This window comes from Heptranchias perlo, chromosome 31, assembly GCF_035084215.1.
Source record: "Heptranchias perlo isolate sHepPer1 chromosome 31, sHepPer1.hap1, whole genome shotgun sequence".
Lineage (NCBI taxonomy): Eukaryota > Metazoa > Chordata > Chondrichthyes > Hexanchiformes > Hexanchidae > Heptranchias > Heptranchias perlo.
In genome coordinates, this window is record NC_090355.1 from 28,671,498 (window position 1) to 28,692,887 (window position 21,390).

Sequence of the window (21,390 nt, forward strand, 5' to 3'; positions counted from 1 at the left end):
CGGGCTCTTCGCCTGATGGAGGCGTTTCCATGAGCCAGAAAACTTGATTACTGTAATGACCATGTTGGTACAACAAAAGATCAAAGTAGGTGAACAAAAGCAACACATTTTAGTGCATTTAATGCAGTAAATGTTCCAAGCACTTCACAGAGGAGAAATGGAGCAAAATGCACGGTCGAAAAGTTCTTTAAAGAGGCTTTTAAAGGCGGGGAGAAAAGCAGCAAGGCAGAGGAGTTTGGTTGGAACGCTTCAGAGAGTGCGGCTGATAGTCATAACTTTGGGTGGGGAGATCAGTCGGGTTGCAAAGTCCTTCATGGCTCACTGAAATACCCAAACACCACTTTTGTGCAGGTCCTCCAAGCATTTTAAGCGAAAACCAGGTGGAAAAGGTTCAAATCAAGCAAGAGCAGAACGTCAACCTGACTTGTTTTACCACAGGTGAGTGTGTCCTGAAGACTTTCTGCCCGTTTCTTTCAGTTAGTCTAAAGGTTGTACGTCAGCATTTGTGTCCGTGTTTTTTTTAATCCTGCCATTGCCTCCTTCCTTTCCTAAAGCCAAGTATTCAGGCTGGAATATGGTTCCTCAAGAGCATGGGCTCTCACTCTAGCCATTCTTTGTGCATGAGCCTAGACACTGAGTGTTGTCCTGTTATTCAGTCATGGGAGTGACCTGATCTGGTCCTCGTCTGATGTCCACATATACACTGGACAGGGACTCACTGGATAGCACAGGAGCAGAAACAATGGTTGATTATTAACTTCTCCCCTCCCCCCACAGCTCTGTGATTCCCAGACCAGTTTTCCCTCTGCTGCCTCTCAGTTCTTTCATTTTTAATTAATTTTTTATCTTGCACCCTCTGTAGAGTAGGAAGTACCTGTAAACGGGAAACTTAACTCAACGAAACAGCAGAGTTAAAGAGAGAGTTTGGCGAGTCTGACCCCTGCTGTCTCCTTTAAATCTCAAACATTTATGAATGTAAGGAATCTTACAACACCAGGTTATAGTCCAACAGTTTTATTTGAAAATCACAAGCTTTCGGAGCTCACCTGACGAAGGAGGTAAGCTCCGAAAGCTTGTGATTTTCAAATAAAACTGTTGGACTATAACCTGGTGTTGTACGATTCCTTACATTTGTCCACCCCAGTCCATCACCGGCATCTCCACATCAAACATTTATGAGGGTGACTGACATGTTGCTACAGTGCATTGGTGCCAGAAAAAGTGACAGGAAGTGGGCACACACCCACTATTCCCTGCATGTTGAGTTTCTGATCTCAGCTGTGCTGTGGGGGAGGGGAAGGAAGAGATAAATAGCGGTAGGCCGCATTTCACGGAGAGCCATCAACCATGCACTACTGTAACATGCGGCTCTAGAGGCCTGGGTTAAGGCCTCCACTCCACCTCTTGGCTGCAAAGTGGCGTCTGAGGGGAGAGATTGCAGAGAAAAAGCTTCAAAAATTATTCCAAGAACACAAATTAAAGTTAAATTTTTATAAACGAATTACCATTAACTGTAATATTCTCCTTTCATTCATTGTGGAAATGACGTTGGGGAACTGATTAATATTCACACAGGCATACACACAGTGTCTTATAGACATAATCACATAACACAACACAACAGGCACAGTGCCATTCAGACTCAAACATTCTGATGCTATCGATCAAACGAGCCCGAATTTCCAGTCTATCTGCTTAATTAACATCTTTATTGTGGACTGTTTCTGGATACTTTCTGATGAATGATGCACTCAGCATGTACCAAATATCAGATCTGTTGAAGCAATTATAATGATGAATTATGTTCCTCTCATCACATTATCTGATATTGCAACATGGAAAACCAGTGTCGCACTGTTAACGTGATTGAAATTCCCTATTGTATATTGGGGAGACTATTCTCAATAATATATACAGGATGCACGATTCTCTACAGTGTATACTATTCGCTACATTATATACAGGATGCACTATTCTCTACAGTGTATACTATTCGCTACATTATATACAGGATGCACTATTCTCTACAGTGTATACTATTCTCTACATTATATACAGGATGCACTATTCTCTACAGTGTATACTATTCTCTACATTATATACAGGATGCACTATTCTCTTCAATGTGTACTATTCTCTACATTATATACAGGATGCACTATTCTCTTCAATGTGTACTATTCTCTACATTATATACAGAATGCCCTATTCTCTTCAATGTGTACTATTCTCTACATTATATACAGGATGCACTATTCTCTACAGTGTATACTATTCTCTACATTATATACAGGATGCACTATTCTCTACAGTGTATACTATTCTCTACATTATATACAGGATGCACTATTCTCTTCAATGTATACTATTCTCTACATTATATACAGGATGCACTATTCTCTTCAATGTATACTATTCCAACTGCACTATGTCTATGTGACAAACTCCAGCCTGTGTATTATCCTGTATGTAACATATTCTAGACAGTGTGATCTCCTCCATATGTTTTTAATGAGCTCCAAGAGTGTGACTCATTCTATAAACACATTCCAGTTCAGTTTAATATCACTGCTGAGAGAAATAGATTCAACGGCAGGTTCCACTAGCAGATATGGTGCAGCCATAATAAATCTGCGTCCATTTATCTTTAATTATAGGCAATCCAAAACCACAGCTCACTTGGTTGAAGGATGGTCAGGTACTGAACGACAGCGCAGATTATCGGATTTCATCAGACGGATCTATTTTGGAAATCCTGGAGGCGAGTTTGTCACACACAGGACAGTATACCTGCGTGGCAACTAACTCTATAGGTGACAAATCCAAAAACTACCATCTCGGTGTTCTAGGTGAGTCAGCCGGGATATTAAAAATGAGCATCTTTTGACCAAGTACTGTGACTGCGCGGTGACGCATTGACTTGTGACACTCTGGAGCATTGGGACGTAAGTTTGTACCAGTGATCCCCCTCCCCCTCATTCTATTGCGTTGCCGATCCCAATTACATCATGGCGGGCAACTGCCGAGGAGAGGTTAGGCACGTCCGTCTGAGCAGGAGAGAGGGGTCAGAGGGCAAGGCATCTTTTGTACTGCTCTTGTTAACCCAAGAGGGGTCAGTTTCAGATTGGCATTGCCAGAGACCTGGCTTGTCACCAGCAACCCTTTGTGATGAAGGAATGGTGCAGGCCAGGGGAGATGCATAGAATTACATAGAATGTACAGCACAGAAGCAGGCCATTCGGCCCAACAGGTCCATGCCGGTGTTTATGCTCCACACGAGCCTCCTCCCTCCCTACTTCATCTAACCCTATCAGCATATCCTTCTATTCCTTTCTTCCTCATGTTTTTATCTAGCTTCCCCTTAAATGCATCAATGTTAGTCGCCTCAACCACCCTCTGGGTAAAGAAGTTTCTCCTGAATTCCTTATTGGATTTTTTAGTGACTATCTTATATTTATGGCCCCTAGTTCTGGGGTCTCTCACGAGTGGAAACATCTTCTCTACATCTACCCTGTCAAACCCTTTCACATCCTTAAAGACCTCTATCAGGTCACCCCTCAGTCTTCTCTTTTTTTAAGAGAAAAGCGCCCCAGCCTGCTCAATCTTTCCTGATACCAGATACCAGAGTTTAAAACTATCATCCTAGTAAATCTTTTTTTCACCTTCTCCAGTGGCATTATATCCTTTTTATAATATGTAGACCAAAACTGTTCACAGTACTCCAAATGTGGTCTAACCTGGGTTCAGGAAAAGAGAGATAGTGCCTCAAAATGGGAGGACTTCCTGTTTCAAATGATTAAAAATGAATCAATACATGTGGAACAATAGGTGGGGCAGGTAATTACTAGGTTTCTACCAGTGAAGAAGTGTGTAAGAAATCATTGGAAGGTGAATAAACGTGGTCTGGGTTGAGTTTTCCTTCTACCCCGTAGGAAACAACCTGCTCGGTCCCAATTAAGATCAGGAGTTCACCATAGAGGGGCTCCTCGGCATGCGGACACTTCCCATCTCTCCATGGCGCTGACAGGCAACACAACCTGTCTGGAATTTTTAATGTTTAAAGAAGTTGTTGAAGGGATTTTGGTGATGGGGAATGGAACACTTTTGCCCGGAGTCAGAGCCGAGCACTTCCAGGACATAGAATCCATCCAGAGTAAAGCCCCGTGAACTCTGCCCAAACCACACACCGTAACCCCATCCTCAGACGGCCAGTCTTTACTGCACCGGTGTGATATTATTATTTCCGACACTCTCTCTCTGAGTCAGTGCCAATTTAGTGTTGAATTGTGGACAGTTTGTGCTGTGGCTGCTGACCATCAGGAACTGGATTCAGAAAGTGTAACTCATCACATAACAATGCTTATTACTGATTGCCAAAGCTTAGTGGTAAAGATAGAGATCCTTTAATGAAAAGCATCTGGTTTCCTTCCCTCATGATCAGCCCGATCAAATCTTTCAATTACATCACACATGTTTGAACAGCCATGAGAAAAGAAAAATATATTATTTGGTGTAAATTTCCAAAATAAAATCCCCTCGAACTGCTTTTGTACTTTAGTATAGTTTTCACTTCCCTTTGTCCCTTTCTCTCTCTCTTTCTCTCTCTCTCACGGTTCCTTTATCCCTTGTGCCATATCTTTAATGGAGGTGGGGGGGGGGGGTAGAGAAGAGGGTGGGCACTGCCAAGCCTGTGCCATTGTCACTCAGTGACGAGAGCTGCATGCGATAGTGGTTCTGGGGACACAGCCTCTGCTTTCCTCTCTCAGCAGAGACCCCCTGCAACGTGCATTACACAAAGTCCCATCCGAGACTGAGATCTACTATAGGTGCAATCGGGTGAAAGCACACCCCTGGCACAGAGCATTAATACCCTATCATGCTGCCGCATCTGGCTAGCAAGATCAGTTGATTTTGAAATTCAAAGGGATTTTTCAGCAAAGACTGGCAAAAAATGAATATTGAAAGCATCCACCCCCACCAGCCCATTCAGATCCTTTCTTATATCTACAAGTGACTGCCTACAAGCTGAGATAATTACACTTATTAAACTCCCACTTATCCTGTTCCTCCCCTGATCCCGTTCCCCCCCCCCCGATCCCATTCCTCACCCCCTGATCTCCGTTCCTCACCCCAATCCCTTTCCTCCCCCCGTGCCCGTTTCTCCCCCCCGTGCCCGTTTCTCCCTCCCGTGCCCGTTTCTCCCCCCGTGCCCGTTTCTCCCCCCCGTGCCCCGTTTCTCCCCGTGCCTGTTTCTCCCCTGTGCCCGTCTCTCCCCTGTGCCCGTCTCTCCCCCGTGCCCGTTCCTCCCCCCCCGTGCCCGTTCCTCCCCCCCGTGCCCGTTCCTTCCCCCCTGTGCCCGTTCCTCCCCCCCCGTGCCCGTTCCTCCCCCCCGTGCCCGTTCCTCCCCCCCGTGCCCGTTCCTCCCCCCCCGTGCCCGTTCCTCCCCCCCCGTGCCCGTTCCTCCCCCCGTGCCCGTTCCTCCCCCCTGTGCCTGTTCCTCCCCCCGTGCCCGTTCCTCCCCCCCGTGCCCGTTCCTCCTCCTGTGCCCGTTTCTCCCCCCGTGCCCGTTTCTCCCCCCCGTGCCCGTTTCTCCCCCTGCGCCCCTTCCTCCTGCTGTCAGCAAAAGCCTGGGAGCAATTCCCGTGCCCATCCACCCCCACCAGCCCATTCAGATCCTTTCTTATATCTACAAGTGACTGCCTACAAGCTGAGATAATTACACTTATTAAACTCCCACTTATCCTGTTCCTCCCCTGATCCCGTTCCCCCCCCCGATCCCATTCCTCACCCCCTGATCTCCGTTCCTCACCCCAATCCCTTTCCTCCCCCCGTGCCCGTTTCTCCCCCCCCGTGCCCGTTTCTCCCCCCGTGCCCGTTTCTCCCCCCCGTGCCCCGTTTCTCCCCGTGCCCGTTTCTCCCCGTGCCCGTTTCTCCCCGTGCCCGTTTCTCCCCTGTGCCCGTTTCTCTCCTGTGCCTGTTTCTCCCCTGTGCCCGTCTCTCCCCTGTGCCCGTCTCTCCCCTGTGCCCGTCTCTCCCCCGTGCCCGTTCCTCCCCCCCCCGTGCCCGTTCCTCCCCCCCGTGCCCGTTCCTTCCCCCCTGTGCCCGTTCCTCCCCCCCCGTGCCCGTTCCTCCCCCCCGTGCCCGTTCCTCCCCCCCGTGCCCGTTCCTCCCCCCCGTGCCCGTTCCTCCCCCCCGTGCCCGTTCCTCCCCCCCCGTGCCCGTTCCTCCCCCCTGTGCCCGTTCCTCCCCCCCCGTGCCCGTTCCTCCCCCCTGTGCCCGTTCCTCCCCCCCGTGCCCGTTCCTCCCCCCGTGCCCGTTCCTCCCCCCTGTGCCTGTTCCTCCCCCCGTGCCCGTTCCTCCCCCCGTGCCCGTTCCTCCTCCTGTGCCCGTTTCTCCCCCCGTGCCCGTTCCTCCCCCCTGTGCCCGTTCCTCCCCCCCGTGCCCGTTCCTCCTCCTGTGCCCGTTTCTCCCCCCGTGCCCGTTCCTCCCCCCCGTGCCCGTTCCTCCCCCCCGTGCCCGTTTCTCCCCCCGTGCCCGTTCCTCCCCCCTGTGCCTGTTCCTCCCCCCGTGCCCGTTCCTCCCCCCCCGTGCCCGTTCCTCCTCCTGTGCCCGTTTCTCCCCCCGTGCCCGTTCCTCCCCCCTGTGCCCGTTCCTCCCCCCCGTGCCCGTTCCTCCTCCTGTGCCCGTTTCTCCCCCCCGTGCCCGTTTCTCCCCCTGCGCCCCTTCCTCCTGCTGTCAGCAAAAGCCTGGGAGCAATTCCCGTGCCCATGATCTCAAATTAGTCAGTGCAGGAGGAGAGGGGAAGGGGTTAAGGATTGTAGGAGGCAAGAAAGCTGAAAGTACATAATATGGCCACCAAATGTTAATGGATTGTATTATCACTGTAAAATAAATGGTGAGAGCTCTTTTGTGCGTCAGTTTGTGGTTAGAATAGTTTTTCCTTTCACAGTCTAGGCTGCACATGTTATGTCTGTGAAAGAGCTGTGTGCTGAAGATTATGTGCTATCATTTTCCCAGTTACGCCCAGAATTCCCAGTGTTGGTAAAGATGGTGTCCCAGAGGATGTTGTAGTTATTGTGAATAATCCCACCTCATTGGTGTGTGAGGCAGTGGCCTATCCGAGCCCGACCATCACCTGGCTAAAGGACGGGATACCCTTCAAGGCTTCCAGGAATATCCACTTGTTACCAGGTACTTCCTGCCAAGGTGGTTCATTTTGTACAGTCCGAGCTCTTGTTCTTTGGCCGTTCTCTATATTTATAGTCATTGACGGAACGGGGCCAATTTTATGAATTGAAGGCACTCCGCCAGGCGCACATATCAGGAACTTGTGGACACATTCCCCACGATTGTCCATCTGGAGAGAGAATCGTAGGAAGCGGGTCTGCGATTTCCTGATGTGCACTCACAGCTGGTGAGACTCCCTGCCAGAAACACATTCGTAAAATCAGCCTTAATACTTCACACCAGTGAAAGTAAAAACTAAATCTACTTCAGTCCAGCCAAAACCACATGTGTCAGCCTTGGCTCAAGCTCAGTGGGTAGCACTCTTGCTTCTGAGTCATAAGGTCATGAGTTCAAGTCCCACTCCAGAGACTTGAGCACGTCTAGGCTAACACTCCCAGTGCTGAGGGAGTGCTGCACTGTCGGAGGTGCCATCTTTCGGATGAAACGTTAAACCGAGGCCCCGTCTGACACCTCAGGTGGACGTAAAAGATCCTACAGCACTATTCGAAGAAGAGCAGGGGAGTTCTCCCCGGTGTCCTGGCCAATATTTATCCCTTAACCAACATCTCTCAAACAGATTATCTGATCAGTATCTCATCGTTGTTTGTGGGACCTTACTGTGCGCAAATTGGCTGCCGCATTTCCTACATTGCAAATAATGACTATACTTCAAAAAAAGAGTACTTCATTTGCTGTAAAGTACTTTGGGTCGTCCTGAGGTAATAAAATGCGCTAAAGAAAAATAAGTTCTTTCTTACTCTTTCTTTACCTGTTCCAAGTTTAATGCTCATTCAGCATGGAATTCCAATGGACCAAACCCACTGACATTCGCTCCAATTGTATAGAATTCCAATGGACCAAACCCTTTCCATTCGACACCATTACACCAATGCCTGGCTTTATCTGAAATAACAAAACTTTTTGGAAATACAAGACAGGCCGGCCAACATCTGTAAAGAGAAAAAAACAGGCCATGAAGTTTTGCACATGTACCCTTCATCAGAACTGAAACTGAGAGATAAACAGAAATTTTAATATGGTTAGAAAAAGAGGTGTAGCCATACCTAGAGCTGGGAAAGCACCAGGAGGTAAGGGTTGGACCTTCTGTGGCCACACCATTCACCTAGCCCTCACTATTCCTCCAACCACTAAAGTCCCTTAAATACTTACTCTAATGAGCACCCCCTCCCCACTAGACCCAAGCCCCTTGCCCGGTCATTGAGTAATACTGACCAGATGTGCAGAATTGTATCACTTTCTCTGAGTGATGAAGACAAGATGAAGAGACTAACATATTTTTAGTTCACTAGTGAATCTCCCATGGCATTGCTCATGGTTAATTAGAAGAAATGGTAGGGGAGATTTTCCTGACACTGCAACTAGGGGCACTGGATGGCTTGGGTGCAGCGGATATCGGAAAATTGGGTGGGATGGAAGGCACACCTGGAAGGAAAAGGAACCCGCTCGATTTTCAAATATTCGCTGTGCTCAGACAGTCCAATACTGGGCTGCAGCCCAGGAAATCTCCCCTGGTATGTCTTTTAGTTGTGTTTGTTGTAACAGGCTGAGAGAGGTTGCAGCGCCACCTCTGGATCAATCAAGAGTAACAGGAGTTTGTGTAAACAAAAGCAAAATACTGCTGATGCTGGAAATCCGAAATGATAACAGAAAATGCTGGGAAACACTCAGCAGGTCAGGCAGCACCTGTGGAGAGAGGAACAGTTCATGTTTCAGGTCGATGACCTTCCATCAGAATTGGAGTTCGGGTAATTTTGTTTTTAGAGGTATTAATGTTCTGATTACTGTTATAGCGTTACCCATAAAAAAAGAAAGAACTTGCATTTACATAGCACTTTTCCCAAGCTCAGGATGTCCCAAAGCGCCTTACAGCCAATGAAGTACTTTTGAAGTGTAGTCACTGTTGTAATGTGGAGAAACACGGCAGCCAATTTGATTTGAATGGAGTGGGTGCGTGACCGAGTTACCAACTCAAGGATGTCACCTATATACTTTATTTGGAAATATTATACCCTTGTGTTTTCAGGAGGTCGGGGGCTACAAATTCTAAACGTACAGGAGGAAGATGCTGGGCGCTACAGCTGTGTTGTGACTAATGTAGCTGGGGAAGCTGTGAAGGATTACGAACTCAAAGTCTTCAGTAAGTGCCTTCTGTGCTAATAACACAAAAACGCTCAGTGATTCAGATATAGTACAGTTACTTTTTCACTCTCCAAACACTTCCCTCCTGTCCGGAAGGTGCTGTCCCATTTCTGGGGTGCAGTTCCATGAATGGCAGACACATTCTGGTACTTCAGCTTAAGTGGTTATTCTTCACAGTGTCGGAATATTCCACCACAAGAGGCATTGCAGCTGAGCTTGATCCTGTCTCCACCGTTCTGCCCTCCCCGCACCCCCCCTACATCTACCCACATCCATGTTGCAGCAGAGGTCACCTGATAGCAATCAGGACCAGTTACCTAGGATTTCTCCTCCCTGATTCAGCAATACTGAAGCCTAATTGTAGCGCCCCTAACCTAGCTGAGACCAGCAATCGCAGCATGGACTGGGAATTATTGATGGCCCATTTCCTGATCCGTGTGACTCAGCCACACGTTGCCTTTACAAACTAAACCTGTGTGTCTTTCCACCCTGGGATTCTTCAGTGTGGCACTATAATTTGGATTATCTCATCTTTAAACAGGGCCCTGCTGTGTTCATCTGTGCAATTTGTTTCAACTTAGAGTTGTGTAAAGTTTAGCGACACTTGGGTTGGCAACCCTTCAGGATTGCCCTGGGGTCTCTGGGAATTGAAGATTAACCTCCTGGACAATGCTGAGAGCAATCCCAGTAGAAAAATCATAGGGACGTTTAAAAAAAAGGATTTTTTTTTTCATTTTCTTTGAGCACTTTCGATTATTAGTTATAGAAATATTGGAAATGCAAAAGAAGGCTATTTGACAGGTCAGGGCCATTGGAGGTGAGAGGTCATGTGATGATATCTCCAGGACTACATCCAAGCAGAGTTGGCAACCCTAAGTGACTCTCAAATACTTGAAGCGTCCAAAAGGGAAACTATGTCAATTTCTGGTTGAGCAGGGACTGAGGGGTGTGGAAAAAAAGGTGATGAACTGTCAGAAGTGGACAGCAAGAGGTGGACAGGCGTTTCCTAGTTCAACTTTCTCGTGTTCTTATCTTCACGCTAAGAAACTCAGGCCCATGTACAGTTATGTCCTTGTTATTTTTTCTTTAATTTTAATCCCCATTTAAAAAATAATAATAATTTGTGTCCCATTATGGAATGCACCACTCCTGCATCATGGCAGGTAGACTGCCTTCCACCAAGTCTTCGCTCTCCCCAATCTGTTACACTCTCAGAAATGGTTGATTTGATTTTTCACCTCTCTCTGGAGATTTTTCTTGCCTATAGTCTGAATCAGGTGGCCCAAGATCTCAGGGGCTCGCTGTAGGGAAACATTTCATTTTTTTCTAGTAAGGTTAAGGCCCCCCTATAATCCCACTCATCCAAGATGGTCGACAGATGAACTGCTACCTGTCCCCTGCCACTGCTGATGTGATACAGCTACTAGGAGGTGCGAAAGAGTGACTGGGGATCTTGTCCTGATTTTTTGCTCTCTTCCTGTGGGTGAACACCTGGCTTAGACCTAGGGTTGCCAACTTTGGTTGGACATATTCCTGGAGGTTTCATCACATGACCTCCTGCCTCCAACGGCTCCACCCCCACACTCCCACTATTGGTCGCCTGACATGTCCATCCTCATGGTGCACCGCCTTCCTAAGCCAATCGGAAAGTGAATAGACTCTTCGATTGGATGATTCTTCACTGTCAGTCAACAGCTTTTTTTCCCATGTCCGATATTTTTATAACTAATAAACAAAAGTGTTCAAACAAATGTTTTTGTTGCCTCTATGATTTTTCTCCTGGTTTGCTTGCAGCAATGTCCTGGAGATTAATCTTTAATTCTTAGAGACTCCAGGGCAATCCTAGAGGGTTTGCAACCCTATTTAGATGTGCCTTGGAACGGGAACTCAGTGAGCTCGGAGCAGCCAGTACCAACCAAATAAGCAAAAAAAACAAAACCTTATTTTGGCACAATATCTATAATGCTCAACTAGGCAGATAACTTTTAAAAAATTCCTTCATATCAGTTCCTCCGCTGATTGTAAAGGACGATGAGATGGCAGGAGGTTTCCGTGCGACTCAAGTGAAGACCAAGGTGAACACCACACTGACCCTGACGTGTGAATCATGGGCGGTACCAACTCCTGCTGTCCGCTGGTACAAAGATGGACAGGTAACAGTAATGAGAGGCCATAACTGGACTAAGTGGAGAAATCTTATCTATTTTGTATTCATTTTTCTATCTTGCTAGTTTTCACTCCTTACGCTGAGCAACAAAAAGTTACCTGTGAAGAACCAGCCTTACTTGACAAAATCCTGATATTGATTATTTGAGTAAGACTTATAACAGAATCCTCTCGAGACCAACTCCAAGAGCTGAGAACTCTTCAAGGACTGCGGGTCCACTGGATCTTGCAAGCTTTGCGTGACCTGTGATGTAAAGTGTCCTCCCACTAAAAGCGTATCTATGAAGGCTGATACAGCAGTCAGGAGTTGTGCCTTCGTGCTCATGCCCAGGGTTCAATTGGGGATGAGCAACTGTGAAGAATGTACAACATTAATTGAAATGGAAACAATTGTTTCATTCTTGACACTTTCTATTTTTTTCTTTTAATTCTCTGGTAAACCTTTGTGTTCATCAGTTAGTGTTGAGGAATAGAATATTTTCCAATTTCAGGCACCCAGTTGCAGCATTAATCACTTCCACTTCAGTCTGGCATGAGCTAGACGCAAAGGAAAGCCATCTCTACTCTGCTCCAACAATGTGCCTTGGCCCCAAACTCAAAACAGCACCGTCTACTGCACCAGTTTGAAATTCCATATCCCACACCAGCCATCCTAGTGGCCTCCCTGAGTGAGATTGCCAATTATTCCCAAAATATAGTGCAGTTTTGTATCCATGTCCATGGGGAATGGGGCTAAACTCGAGACCGTCCGCACTCATTTCACAAATGATCATTACAGGCAGCGGCGAGAAGAGGCTTTCATCCCATCGGGCTCCAGCATGTTCTGTTCAAATAAAGCAAAGACCATTAAAGACCATGAAACATAACATCTGGGTTCAATCAAGGATCAAGGCTTCAGAGCCCATTGGGCATCTGGGCCAGTCGCTGGCCTCTAGTAAAACCCAGTGGCCCAGAAGAAACTAATGTTCTCACTGTTTCTTTCACACATGCTGCTTATAGAATCATAGACCCTTATAGCACAGAAGGAGGCCATTCAGCCCGTAATGCCCGTGCCGGCTCTTTGAAAGAGCTGTCCAATTTAGTCCCACACCCCAGCTTTATCCCCATAACCCTGCAAATTAGTCCTCTTCAAGTACATGTCCAATTGCCTTTTGAAAGTTCCTATCGCATCTGATTCCAACATCCATTCAGGGGTTGCGTTCCAGATCTTAACAACCCTCTGAGAGAAAAAAGTTTTCCTCATTTCCCCTCTAGTTCTTTTGCCAATTATTTTAAGTCAATGACCTCTGGTCACTGGCCCACTTGCCAGAGTAAACAGTTTCTCTTACTTGCTCTTATCAAAACCCTTTGTAATTTTGAACACCTCTATTAGGTCTCCCCTTAACCTTCTCTGCTCTGAGGAGGACAATCCCAACTTCTTCAATCTTTTTTTAAATTCGTTCATGGGATGTGGGCGTCGCTGGCGAGGCCAGCATTTATTGCCCATTCCTAATTGCCCTTGAGAAGGTGGTGGTGAGCTGCTGCCTTGAACCGCTGCAGTCCGTGTGGTGAAGGTTCTCCCACAGTGCTGTTAGGAAGGGAGTTCCAGGATTTTGACCCAGCGACGATGAAGGAACGGCGATATATTTCCAAGTCGGGATGGTGTGTGACTTGGAGGGGAATGTGCAGGTGGTGGTGTTCCCATGTGCCTGCTGCCCTTGTCCTTCTAGGTGGTGGAGGTTGCGGGTTTCGGAGGTGCTGTCGAGGAAGCCTTGGCGAGTTGCTGCAGTGCATCCTGTGGATGGTACACACTGCAGCCACAGTGCGCCGGTGGTGAAGGGCGTGAATGTTTAGGGTGGTGGATGGGGAACCAATCAAGCGGGCTGCTTTGTCCTGGATGGTGTCGAGCTTCTTGAGTGTTGTTGGAGCTGCACTCATCCAGGCAAGTGGAGAGTATTCCATCACGCTCCTGACTTGTGCCTTGTAGATGGTGGAAAGGCTTTGGGGAACCAGGAGGTGAGTTACTCGCCGCAGAATACCCAGCCTCTGACCTACTCTCGTAGCCACAGTATTTATATGGCTGGTCCAGTTAAGTTTCTGGTCAATGGGGACCCCCAGGTTGTTGATGGTGGGGGATTCGGTGATGGTAATGCTGTTGAATGTCAAGGGGAGTTGGTTAGACTCTCTCTTGTTGGAGATCGTCATTGCCTGGCACTTGTCTGGCGCGAATGTTACTTGCCACTTATGAGCCCAAGCCTGGATGTTGTCCAGGTCTTGCTGCATGCGGGCACGGACTGCTTCATTATCTGATGGGTTGCGAATGGAACTGAACACTGCAATCATAATGAACATCTCCATTTCTGACCTTATGATGGAGGGAAGGTCATTGATGAAGCAGCTGAAGATGGTTGGGCTGAGGACACTGCCCTGAGATACTCCTGCAGCAATGTCCTGGGGCTGAGATGATTGGCCTCCAACAACCACTACCATCTTCCTTTGTGCTAGGTATGACTCCAGCCACTGGAGAGTTTTCCCCCTGATTCCCATTGACTTCAATTTTACTAGGGCTCCTTGGTGCCACACTCGGTCAAATGCTGCCTTGATGTCAAGGGCAGTCACTCTCACCTCACCTCTGGAATTCAGCTCTTTATATGCAGAAGTGTAAAACGTATAAGACAGCAAAAGTACAACAAATCCTACTTCCTGGTAGATATGGGAATTAAAAAACCACGGGTGAGAACATCCATAGAACCACGTAGAAATTAACAACACAGAATGAGTCCATTCGGCCCAACCAGTCCGTGGTAGTGTTTATCCTTCACATAAACAATAGCCCTAATCCCATGTGCCCCCCGTCCCGTTCCCATATCCCTTTATTTCCCTTTCCTTCAACCACCTATCTAACATTTCCTTAAATGTTGACATGGTCTCTGCTTCAATCTCTAACTCCCAAAGTGCATTCCATAGTCTCACAACCCTGTGAGTAAAAGTTTCCCCAGCTCTTTGTCCAAATTTTCTGACATTTAATCTTATATTTAAGTCCCCTTGTTCTAGCCCCCTCAACCATTGGAAACAGCTCTGTCCCATCCCTTCATAATTTTAAACACCTCTATCAAATCTCCCCTTAATCTCCTTTGTTCTAATGAAAACAGAGCCAATTTTTCAAGTCTTTCATTGTATTTGTATTTCTTCAAGCCAGGTGGAATCTTAGTGAATCTGCATTGTGCCCACTCTATTGTCTCCACAGCACTTCTGTAGCAGGGAGCCCATAATTGCACGCACTACTCCAATTGTGGTCTTACTGTGGTTTTATATAGATTCACCATTACATCTCGACTTTATATTCTTTCCCTCTTGCCAAAAGAACAGTGCTCAAGTGGCTACTTTATGACCTTTTCCACTTGAAGTGCTACTTCTAATGCCTTGTGAACCTGAACCCCCAAATCCCTCTGCTCTTCTCCATTCAAAGTATATACAGTGACTAAATTTCAGAAGTACTTAATTGGCTGAAAAGCGCTTTGGGACATCCTGGGGTTCTGAAAGGCGCTATATAAATGCAAACTCTTTCTTTCTTAAATATTACATTTTTTAACCAAAATGTATCACCTCACATTTACTGACATTGAATTCCATTTGCCATTTTTTTTAGCCCATTTCCACCATCTTATCGATATCCCATTGCAGCTTTCTTTGGTCCTCAGAATTATTTATTACGCTTCCTATTTTAATATCTTCTGAAAATTTGAACACCATTCCCCCTAGCGTAAAACCAAATCATTCCATGTGGTTCTCATGATCTCCTGCTCAAACTTTGGCAGCAACCCGGAAAAACAGCTGTCTTTAGCTGTTTACACATTGCTCCAGGGGTTCTGCGGAAATTACTGCAGTTATCTGGGAGAACCCCCACCCCATTCCTCCCCTCCCAGGCACATGTGCACGTAAGCACCAACAACTGTATGAAGGTAAGCAGAAGGTAAATTCACCATCCCCGCACCCCATTAGGTAGCTGCACTCAAAAGGAACTTGGTTCAGAGATCTTGGGGACACTGTTCTAGTCCATGTTGCCTCCCACTGTGTCTCCCCACTCTAAGTGCAGAATTAGTGAATTTACCTCAAGAGAGAAATCAGGAGGGCAAAAAGGGGATATGAGATTGCTTTGGCAGATCAGGCAAAGGTGAATCCAAAGAGCTTCTACAAATACATAAAGGGCAAAAGGGTAACTAGGGAGAGAGTAGGGCCTCTTAAGGATCAACAAGGTCATCTATGTGCGGAACCACAAGAGATGGGTGAGATCCTGAATGAATATTTCACATCGGTATTTACGGTTGAGAAAGGCATGGATGTTAGGGAACTTGGGGAAATAAATAGTGATGTCTTGAGGAGTGTACATATTACAGAGAGGGAGGTGCTGGAAGTCTTAACGCGCATCAAGGTAGATAAATCTCCGGGACCTGATGAAATGTATCCCAGGACGTTATGGGAGGTTAGGGAGGAAATTGCGGGTCCCCTAGCAGAGATATTTGAATCATCCACCGCTACAGGTGAGGTGCCTGAAGATTGGAGGGTAGCAAATGTTGTGCCTTTGTTTAAGAAGGGCGGCAGGGAAAAGCCTGGGAACTACAGACCAGTGAGCCTGACATCTGTAGTGGGTAAGTTGTTAGAGGGTATTCTGAGGGACAGAATCTACAGGCATTTGGAGAGGCAGGGACTAATTAGGAACAGTCAGCATGGTTTTGTGAGAGGAAAATCATGTCTCACGAATTTGATTGAGTTTTTTGAAGGGGTAACCAAGAAGATAGATGAGGGCTGTGCAGTAGACGTGGTCTACATGGACTTCAGCAAAGCATTTGACAAGGTACCGCATGGTAGGTTGTTACATAAGGTTAAATCTCATGGGATCCAAGGTGAGGTAGCCAATTGGATACAAAATTGGCTTGACGACAGAAGACAGAGGGTGGTTGTCGAGGGTTGTTTTTCAAACTGGATGCCTGTGTCCAGCGGTGTGCCTCAGGGATCGGTGCTGGGTCCGCTGTTATTTGTTATTTATATTAATGATTTGGATGAGAATTTAGGAGGCATGGTTAGTAAGTTTGCAGATGACACCAAGATTGGTGGCATTGTGGACAGTGAAGAAGGTTATCTAGGATTGCAACGGGATCTTGATAAATTGGGCCAGTGGGCCGATGAATGGCAGATGGAGTTTAATTTAGATAAATGTGAGGTGATGCATTTTGGTAGATCGAATCGGGCCAGGACCTACTCCGTTAATGGTAGGGCGTTGGGGAGAGTTATAGAACAAAGAGATCTAGGAGTACAGATTCATAGCTCCTTGAAAGTGGAGTCACAGGTGGATAGGGTGGTGAAGAAGGCATTCAGCATGCTTGGTTTCATTGGTCAGAACATTGAATGCAGGAGTTGGGATGTCTTGTTGAAGTTGTACAGGGCATTGGTGAGGCCACACTTGGAGTACTGTGTACAGTTCTGGTCACCCTATTATAGAAAGGATATTATTAAACTAGAAAGAGTGCAGAAAAGATTTACTAGGATGCTACCGGGACTTGATGGTTTGACTTACAGGGAGAGGTTAGACAGACTGGGACTTTATTCCCTGGAGAGTAGGAGGTTAAGGGGTGATCTTATAGAAGTCTATAAAATAATGAGGGGCATAGATAAGGTCGATAGTCAAAATCTTTTCCCAAAGGTAGGGGAGTCTATAACGAGGGGGCACAGATTTAAGGTGAGAGGGGAGAGATACAAAAGGATCCAGAGGGGCAATTTTTTCACTCAAAGGGTGGTGAGTGTCTGGAACGAGCTGCCAGAGGCAGTAGTAGAGGCGGGTACAATTTTGTCTTTTAAAAAGCATTTGGACAGTTACATGGGGAAGATGGGTATCGAGGGATATGGGCCAAGTGCAGGCAATTGGGACTAGCTTAGTGGTATAAACTGGGCGACATGGACATGTTGGGCCGAAGGGCCTGTTTCCATGTTGTAACTTCTATGATTCTATGATTCATACAGAGGAGGGTAACAGAGTAGATAGATCAGAAGGTCACTTTGTAGCCATTGAAATGTAACCATTTTCTCTTATTCCAGCTGTTGGCAGGAACTGAACATTTCCAGATTCTTGATGAAGGACACGTTCTCCAAATCAAACACACAAGGGTGTCGGACACAGGGCGTTACACCTGTGTGGCCACAAATGTTGCAGGGGAAGATGAGAAGGATTTTCATGTCAACATTCAAGGTCAGTAGTCATTCTAGTTTGAATACTGCCAGGTTTCCTTGAAGTCCTGTGTGCTCTGCCAATATGCTTCTTCTCAGTACTGTTTTGATGTTGTCTGTACCCATATGCACAGTTCCAGTTTGCCAACACCCCTGTGTACAGTTGCAGTTTGCTTGTATCCTTATGCACAATTCCAGTTTGCCTACACCCCTGTGTACAGTTGCAGTTTGCTTGTATCCTTATGCACAATTCCAGTTTGCCTACACCCCTGTGTACAGTTGCAGTTTGCTTGTATCCTTATGCACAATTCCAGTTTGCCTACACCCCTGTGTACAGTTGCAGTTTGCTTGTATCCTTATGCACAATTCCAGTTTGCCAACACCCCTGTGTACAGTTGCAGTTTGCTTGTATCCTTATGCACAATTCCAGTTTGCCTACACCCCTGTGTACAGTTGCAATTTGCTTCTATACCATATGCACAGTTCCAGTTTGCTTGTACCCCTGTGTACAGTTCCAGTTTGCTTGCAACCTTATGCACAGTTCCAGTTTGCTTGTACCCCTGTGTACAGTTCCAGTTTGCTTGCACCCTTATGCACTGTTCCAGTTTGCCTGCACTCCTGTGTACAGTTCCAGTTTGCCTGCACTCCTGTGTACAGTTCCAGTTTGCCTGCACTCCTGTGTACAGTTCCAGCTTGCCTGTACCCCTGTGCACAGTTCCAGTTTGCCTGTACCCCTTCTGTACACTTCAAGTTTACCTGTACCCCTTCTGTACACTTCAAGTTTGCCTGCACCCCTTGTGTACAGTTCCAGTTTGCCTGTACCCCTTGCGTACTGTTCCAGTTTGCCTGTACCCTTATGCAAAGTTCCAGTTTGCCAGTATCCCTGTGTACCGTTCCAGTTTGCCTGTATCCCCGTGTACAGTTCCAGTTTGTCCGTACCGTTAAGCACTGTTCCAGTTTGCCTGTATTCCTGTGTACAGTTCCAGTTTGCCTGCACCCCTGTGTACAGTTCCCAGTTTGCCTGCACCCCTGTGTACAGTTCCCAGTTTGCCTGCACCCCTGTGTACAGTTCCCAGTTTACCTGCACCCCTGTGTACAGTTCCCAGTTTGCCTGCACCCCTGTGTACAGTTCCCAGTTTGCCTGCACCCCTGTGTACAGTTCCCAGTTTGCCTGCACCCCTGTGTACAGTTCCCAGTTTGCCTGCACCCCTGTGTACAGTTCCCAGTTTGCCTGCACCCCTGTGTACAGTTCCCAGTTTGCCTGCACCCCTGTGTACAGTTCCAGTTTGCCTGCACCCCTGTGTACAGTTCCCAGTTTGCCTGAACCCCTGTGTACAGTTCCAGTTTGCCTGTACCCCTATGTACAGTTCCAGTTTGCCTGGAGCCTTATGCACAGTTCCAGTTTGCCTGTACCCCTGCATATAGTTCCAGGTTTGATATAGGAAGCTATATGGCTTGCATTGTGCTACAAATGTGTGATGCATCAAAGGGATTACAAACATCCCATTAACTATGAGAACAAAGCTCAAGCAGTTTTTCGATGTCATCTGAACCCAGGATGTGACACTTCTGTCTGGCAGGTGTGTTTGCATCTCAAATCACCAACAGCATGTGTTCCCAATCTCAGCCATGTCACCGTTAGGGAGGGCATAGAACAGAGGGCAATTGTTGTCTCATAGGAATCTTTAGGAACTGGAAACGGCCATTTGGCCTAACGAGTCAGTTTTTTGATTGATCTCAATCCCACCTACCTATCTTCTCACCATATCCCTCAATCATTTCTCTCTCCAGAAACACACCTAGTTGCCTCTTTCTTCCTTTGATTAGCGGAACTCTATATGATACTTTAGATTGATTATGTTATAACCCTTTTCCTTCCGGCACACATTGCAGTGCCTCCAGTCTTCCAGAAGGTGTATGGTGTTAACGCTGCCTGGGAGGTGATATACCGGGAGGATGAAATCGAGGAGATAGTGGAGCATCGGGAGGCAATTGTGAATAACCCGGTTTCTCTTTACTGTGAGACTAATGCCATACCACCACCCAAGCTCTCCTGGTACAAGGATGGTAAAGCTCTCTCCGCCACAGATGATGTCTTGGTTCTTCCAGGTAGGGTTGCTTGCTGTCTGAAGGAGCCTGTTACTGTGTTTCTCCAGGCCTCTTCAGTGATGTTCATTTAGTTTTTGTGCATTTTGGGAGATTGTCTCCATTTTATAGAGTGAAAGATCCTAGAAGAACCACATGCCATTTTACAATATAGTGCAATTCTATTTTGTATGAAAATAACATTGTCACAACACAAAAATTGTTATTGTATATTCTGGGAGTAAACATTGCCCCAAATATTCTAAACCATTTTAGGAAGGTGGCAAAGCCCCTTTAAGAAGCTATGGTCTGGCACACAATTTGAGTGGAACTGGGTTAGGAGTTAGAGCACTGTTTCACCGCTGGAAGCTTGTTTGAAATCTAGCTCAGATTGCTAACATAAAAGTTTCTTTCTACTGGCTGCGAAAGCCCAAATGAAATAAGTTTGGAAAATTTCAACGAAACTTCTAGTGGGAATGAGTTAACACCACAAAAGTTTGGTACTAAAGGGAAGAGTTTCTGCTTCAGTGCTTGTTGGGAAATTGTGTACCTCCTGTGCAAAATGGCTGGAAATTTCACGGTCTGTGGGGACGCAATTTCCCGGGAGCGCCAAATGGAATATCTCCCCTAAACTTTCAATCAGAGAGCCCACAAGGACAGTTGGTGCGGGCGGTGTCACACTGATGCAGTAAGGGGCACTCTTCTATATTTAGGGCTAAGGCATATGTCGGGGTGAGCAGAGTGAGCTTTAATCTGTACCTAACCCATATTATACATGACTTGGAAGTGCTTGATACTGACACTAAGTACAAAAGTTGGGCAAATGTTCAAATTCGCATCGTTTGGCAAAAAATTGTCTGGTTAAGTTGGACGGTAGAAATACGACTAGGGAGGTAGCGCAAAACAGGCAGCATCGTATTGGCCTCCTGTTATACGCCCTGCCTGATATTCAGTCCCATTGATGTCAATAGAATTGAATGCCGGCCGGGGCATATAACGGGTGTCCGATGCGATACCGCCCGTTTTGCGCCACAGCTCGAGACCAATTTCTACCCCGCTATGTTTATAAAACCCAGTCTTAAGATGGTTATCACTTGCCTTGCTGAAATCTAAAATGGCTGCTCGGACACCCAGTCTTCTGCCGGGCAGCCAGCAGAACCCAGTTGCTTCCATCCGCATCAAATGGTCCCTGTCATATTGCATTTTAGTCTCGGTGAAACATTGAGAGTCTGCGTTACCGTCTCGTGGTGAAATAGACGAGCTGTTAGTTCAGCAAAACTGCAGGTTGGGGGGATACGACTAACTCGAGCGTTCATCCCATGGTGTATTGAGCTGTTAAGACTATAAAAGTTCAGATTGCTTCCTTCTTTAAAGGCATTGAATGCATAAAACCAAGAAAGCCTTGAGTCTTCAGCAGTTCTGCATGGATTGCCTGGGCTACACACACACACACACACCCCATAAGCATGTGGCTTATGTATTAGGACAAGAGACTGCGTCATTTCAGGAGTTTAACAGAAGGAGCTGGGAGAATAAGGGACTCTTTAAACA

General features: G+C 46.7%; 1 protein-coding gene across 1 annotated transcript in view; it reads left to right on the plus strand.

Moving 5' to 3' along the window:
- Nucleotides 1-21,390, plus strand: part of LOC137300344 (hemicentin-1-like) — a 270,914-nt gene that overhangs the window by 150,996 nt on the left and 98,528 nt on the right. Inside the window, exons 48-54 of the mRNA XM_067969428.1 lie at nucleotides 352-438; nucleotides 2,658-2,849; nucleotides 7,018-7,191; nucleotides 9,272-9,385; nucleotides 11,395-11,540; nucleotides 17,626-17,776; nucleotides 19,648-19,863. Coding sequence (XP_067825529.1) covers nucleotides 352-438; nucleotides 2,658-2,849; nucleotides 7,018-7,191; nucleotides 9,272-9,385; nucleotides 11,395-11,540; nucleotides 17,626-17,776; nucleotides 19,648-19,863 — 1,080 coding nt within the window. The remainder of the gene's footprint in view (nucleotides 1-351; nucleotides 439-2,657; nucleotides 2,850-7,017; nucleotides 7,192-9,271; nucleotides 9,386-11,394; nucleotides 11,541-17,625; nucleotides 17,777-19,647; nucleotides 19,864-21,390) is intronic.